The sequence below is a fragment of the Nanorana parkeri genome, unplaced genomic scaffold (genome assembly GCF_000935625.1).
Source record: "Nanorana parkeri isolate BGI_ZX_2015 unplaced genomic scaffold, ASM93562v1 scaffold1923, whole genome shotgun sequence".
In the NCBI taxonomy this organism is placed as follows: domain Eukaryota; kingdom Metazoa; phylum Chordata; class Amphibia; order Anura; family Dicroglossidae; genus Nanorana; species Nanorana parkeri.
This window is the reverse complement of record NW_017308191.1, coordinates 45,118-50,970: the sequence shown is the minus strand read 5'-3', so window position 1 is coordinate 50,970 and position 5,853 is coordinate 45,118. Positions and strand designations below refer to the sequence as shown.

General features: G+C 41.9%; 1 protein-coding gene across 1 annotated transcript in view; it reads left to right on the top strand.

Annotated features, from left to right (window-relative positions):
* The first annotated feature begins 543 nt into the window (after positions 1-543).
* The window catches only part of LOC108800117, an 11,968-nt gene continuing 6,658 nt past the window's right edge, over positions 544-5,853 (top strand). The window contains exons 1-5 of the mRNA XM_018572062.1: positions 544-556; positions 736-1,008; positions 3,004-3,306; positions 3,419-3,769; positions 4,759-5,070. Coding sequence (XP_018427564.1) covers positions 544-556; positions 736-1,008; positions 3,004-3,306; positions 3,419-3,769; positions 4,759-5,070 — 1,252 coding nt within the window. The remainder of the gene's footprint in view (positions 557-735; positions 1,009-3,003; positions 3,307-3,418; positions 3,770-4,758; positions 5,071-5,853) is intronic.

The following is a 5,853-nucleotide window of genomic DNA, read 5'->3' as shown; positions in this document are numbered from 1 at the left end:
GATTGCATGGTACAGTGGGCCTTCAGCCTAGGGTCCAGTGTGGGCTGCTGGGTGACGGAGTTCCATCCATATGTGCATTCCTTGTACAGCTCCCTTGTATGCCCTCTAGAGATGCCAGGAGCCAGAATATGATGTCACTCCGGTCCAGGCACCTCTACATGGCATGCAAGGGAGCTGTAAGCAATGCATGCATGGATAGAGCTCCCTTCCAGCCATATCCCCAGCCCGCCCCAATATTATTATATTTTGGGCATAGTGTAAAAGTGTTAGGACCTCTGGTTGCACTCTGGAAATAGGTGCCTCAGGGACATGAAGTACAAATCAAGAAGTCTCCCTAACACAGTCAACAAACAGAGGTGCTAACCCTTTCCCACTCTGTCTATAGGCCCAATGAATGCAGTACAAGCTTGGCCCATAGCTTTTATAGGATTGTCCAGTGTATTGCTCCAGCTGTGTTGATGCATCTAAAGAAGGTGAGCGTAGTGGTAAGAGATTGCAACATGCATTGTTACAACTCACAAAGTGTTATCCAGTGTTTCAAATATGGCCGATGATGGTCATTATTACTGTTACATAGTTAGTCAGGTTAAAAAAAGACACATGTCCATCGAGTTCAACCTGTGTGATGGAAAAACTGACTGTGCTTTATCCTACAATGTCCACCTTGTTCCATAGATTTCCAGCGGTTCCAGCTGAGCCCCATACACATCCCAGGCAGATGGAATGAGAATACAGATGAGAAGGTGACCATGTGTTGTACGGCCTCCAACTGCCCAAAGGAAATCCAGGTCACTTGGATTGTGGTAGAGGGCAATGGAGAGAAGGTAAAGGTAACAAATCAGCAGACACAGACCAATGGAGAACGTGGCCAGTTGCTGACCAGAGATTACACAGTGAAAACCGACCAATCAGAGACAGACAGATTATACAACGCCATTACATCACTCACCTTCACACCGATAGTATCAAAAGACCGTAATACGAAAGTCACCTGCCGCTTCCAATCTGGTAATAAAACCAAAGAGAAACACAAGGAATGGAGACTTAACTTTTGTAAGAAACACATTCATTATATTATTATACATATGATGTCTGATACATGTATTATTATTTATTTATGAGCATTATACAACAGAATTGTTCTCAGTAACTGAACTGTTTAACAAAAGCTAATGAAGATAGAAAACTCTTGTTTGTCATGATTGGTAGTCAGTGTAAACTTAAAGGGCCTGTAAATCACTACTGAAAACTAAGGATGAGCTCAGGTTTGTACCAAAACTCAATCCGAACCTGAGCTCATCCCTACTGAACACCAAAGTAAATATCCCAAATCTGAGTAGACATATTCATCCAATGCTACAGAAGAAATGAAATCGGATCGGTAGGCAGATATTGGGGACCCACAATTATTCAGGTTATGCAATAGTAAAACATCCCAATCACTACTGTAATTTCAAATGTTTATTACAATATTTTAAATCTGTGGATTTTAATTAAAAAATCTCTGCTGATCCTGCCATGAAGGGCCTTGTTGAGGCACTTCCTGGTATAGGGTGACACCTCTCTGTCCCTGTCCTTCAATTGTGCTCCTGCATTGTTACCCTGTGATGCGGGTTTCCGATGGAGACTACAAGGGGCATTTCAACACATATGCAGATATGGTCCATTGTTGCACCATCAGTAATCCTGCCCTGACAAATGCTATGCAGCCTTCACTGGAGTGTATGTAGACATGACATAGCTGCAAATATTTCAGGAACCTACCAATTTTTGTTTTTTACTGTGCCATCTTTTATGACCACAGAATTTTGTGTTCAATTTGTGTTACATCTCAGAAAGCTTCCAAGGCAATGATATTAGATGTGAAAATGATGCTGCTTTATGACAATGAGAATCCCAGATAGCAAGCAATTGAGCTGCAAGTTTGAAAATGACTTGCTAAACTATTGCAGACTTGCCGAGCTTCACAATTTAGTTACAGAATTACAGCAAGTCTCCAGATCAACATGCTTTGCTAAAGTGCTGAACACTTGCAGGGCTCTTGCTAAGACCTGCAGGACTCTTGCTGTAAACTTGCCAAGCAAATTTGCTACAAATTCAAAAAGTGTCACCTAGAACTTGTGCTGCGAGTGTTCTGCAAGTCTACAACCTGCCAGGAATGTGTGCAGCAAGTTAACAAGAATTACAATTTAACCCTGCCACAAGTTTGTGGCAAGGTTTTCTTGCTACCTGGTATGTCACTTCTCACGTTTGGCCATGCCAATGCCTTATTTTTCTATTAGCCAAAACATTCTTTTTTTTTTGGTTTTGGATAAGTTGGTAAAGGTAAGAACATCCGTCTTTTTATATACCTGTCTGTTTTCTTGCTGGAGAGATTTCTGTGTCTATGTATCTATATGCCTTGAGTTCAGCTTTAAAGGAGAACTATGGGGTCAGTGGTTTTTCTAAGGGTCACGGGAGGACATAAACTAGAACTAGTGCCCTCCCATCAACCAAAGCTCGGTATAGCGCGAGCTACAGCTCACGGTATACTGAGACCGCCGCAGCCGGGACAGATCCCGACATTACTGTCGAGATCCACCCAGCTGCGTGATTGACAGCTGGCTCTGCCTATCTAGAGGCAGAGCCAGCTGTACCCGCCCCCTCCCCCGTCCGTTCCGCCAGTCAGCACTGGAGGATCAGAGCGGGAAGGGGGGGGGAATCCCTGCAGGGAGTTGTGAGTGACAGACACGGCTCTCTGCAGGAACATGATCAAGAAGTGAGCGAGCAACGGTATGTGTTCTCTCACTTCCTAATCTATTGAGCCGACCTGTGACAGTCTCATTGTCACAGGTCGGCTTGACCTATGAGGGTGAGTGAAAATCACTCACCTCATAGTTCTCCTTTAAGTTACAACAAATGCATTTTGTTAAGCAGATCAATATACAATTATAAAGAATACTAGTGTTCATCAGGCCATTAGATTGGTATAGTTTCTGCTAATTGTGGTGTATTTTTCCCCAGCAATACCTCGTCTCTCAGCCCCGATGAAATTCTCCCTGGATAACTCCGGAGATGTTGTGTGTTCTGTGGCTCTGGAGAAGTTCTATCCTAAAGATATGCAGATAAAATGGAGCTGTGGAGTTGGTAATTACCAGGAACTAAACAATGTTAAAACATTTATAAATAGTTCAGAAGATACATTTATCTGTGGGAGTGAATGTCAAGTTCCCAGTCATCTCTTCCAGGATCCGGGATTCAGAGTACGAGTGATGTGGACACATATGTCTCTGGACCAGCCAGACAGTTGGGAAGTGTCTGCAAAGGGTAATATCACTGAAACCATTGGATTCTACTTTGTAACACTGTATAGGTTGATAATGTAGAATACAAATTCTGAATTCTAAAACACTAAGTTATTGCCATTTTCTTTTTACAGACCTTCCCTGGCGTCCAGTGATGGGAGACATAATAGTCCCATCTTTAGTACATGGCACAGAGGCCAGGATGCAGTGTGAGATCCGGGGGTATTTCCTTAAAAATCTGGAGGTGAGATGGTTACGCAGAGAAGCAGAAAAGCCGGAGCTATATGAACTATCTTCCAGTGATAAATATAAGATTCCAATATTGGAGATGACACAGGAGCCCGATAAGACTTACACATGTACCGCCAGTCTCATCGTATCAGTTTCAGCCATAACAGAGCAAAGGGCAGAATTCATCTGCCAGGTGACACACCCCAGTCTGGAGACACCCCTGGAGAAGAGGACGGGGGAGCTCACAGTGAAAGGCAAGTATACTAGTATGACATGTGTTGGGTCTTGCCAATTGTTTATTACTTTGTGCAACCCTCTTAAAACACAAGGTTCTGGAAGCATAGCTCCAATGGGAAGCACATCAGATCCTTCTTAAAAAAAGAAGTAACCAAAAGTCTCACTTCCATCACAATGTGGCTAAACTGTACATCCAGCACTGGGTGCAGACAACAAAGAAAAAGCCTCATATTATAGAGCCATTTATTCCAAACTTCACGCAGCCATTGCAGGCTTGTTGGCCATTATCAATGCAATGTATGGACACCATGGCTCCTCTAGAGTAGGACAACTGGAAAGTGTAACCAGACAGTTCTAAATAAATGGCTTCCACAATATTATGTTGTATCTGTTTGTGCAGTATCCTAATAAGAGGAAACCCTTTATTATTTGGAATTATAATGGAAGTAAGACATGTAGACCTCTGGCGTGCTTCCTACTAGATTGGGACTGGATAAGAAATAGATTCTTGGATCACTTCAATAGACTCTCTATGAATGATACCACACCCTCAAGAAAACTACAATATTTAAAAGGAAACAACAAAGGTACAAAAAACACCACTTGTGGTTCGATTAAATAAAAATATTATTTCATATTCTTTTTTTCAGCCAGCGGGTAGGGCTCTAGATAGCCTTTCACATGTTTTGTGGGACCTCCTAAGTAGCTCAAGCTGAAATTTATAAACCTTGTCTGCATATTGAAGCCCAATCCTATCACCCAAAAAAATAATATTCTCCACTCCACTCAATGCTCCTCTTCCTGTGAGCACCGGTGTCAAGTCTCTATTTTGCTTTCGATTGACATTGGAATTCTGTAGAGAGTTGTGTCACTTTCTGCAGCATTTAGGATTTGTTGAAGTAATACTGGTATCATATTTTATCTTTCATGTTGACTTTATCTTTGAGTGTCAGAATAATAACATCTATTTCCGAATGATAAATGATTGAATATTTAAACATTGCAGGAAAACCTGTTGTAAGGAAGATTCTCCAGAATGGTAAAAATATTGTCCTGGAGATCGACAGCTTCTCTACACAAGATATTAAGGTGACCTGGGGAAAAGCAGACAAGCAATCTGGTCCATATACAAGGATTGAGGAGAAATCCATCCAGAATAATCAAACAAGGAGCAATGACGGGAGCTTCAGTCTCACCAACACACTTGTGACTGCGGGGACATTTGTTATCATGAAACTAACAGACAAATATTTTAAAGTCACTATAGAACACGGAGCTCTAAAGACTCCGGAAGAGATTGTCTTCTTTCACTCCAAAGGTAATATGTGAATTGTTTTTTACTTCCTGTATTGCAGCTCATTGCACAAATAAAGTGTTGACTTTGTGCTGATATAAACTTTCCTTCAAGTCTTCTTCACACAACAAACACTGAAGAGAAAACTCCACTTTCCACAAAAAAATAGTTGGCACCAAACCAGTTTGTAATTTGTGGCACAAAACTCTTAGAATATAAAACATCCTTTTGTAGAGCTCTGTAAGTAAAATCACATTATTTTTTTTCCTTACAAACATACAGATTTCTCTCGCTGTCCTATAAAGCATATGCCCCTGCTCCCTCTCCCAGCTGTTATTTAGCAGCTCAGCTTCCTCTGTTCCTACACCTAGAAGTAAGTGAGCAGGAGACATGTGCACTGGCAAAAAAATTGTTTTGTTTCGATTCCGAATTTGCGTTATTTAGTTTTCCGGGATTCGAGTCCGAAATTCAATTTGTTTCGGGATTTGGATTCAGGCTAAAATTCGGTAGCTGTAGTCTGGATGAAATTTCGTTGCAGCAAAATGACATTAAGAAAAAAAAATAAAATCTTTTTTTTTAGTAAGTAGAAGAGGAAAAAAAAAGTGCGTGGGGTTCCCCAAAAAATCCATACTAGGCCCTTTAGGTCTGGTGGAAATTTTAAGGGGGAACCCCAGCCCCCCAAAAAGGAGAAAAAAAACGTGGGGTCCCGCCTAACATTCCTACCAGACCCTTGATCCGAGCACTGGCAGGGCAGGAAAGGGGAGTGATCGAGTGCCCCCCCCCCCCCCCCTGCGCCTTACCAGGCCA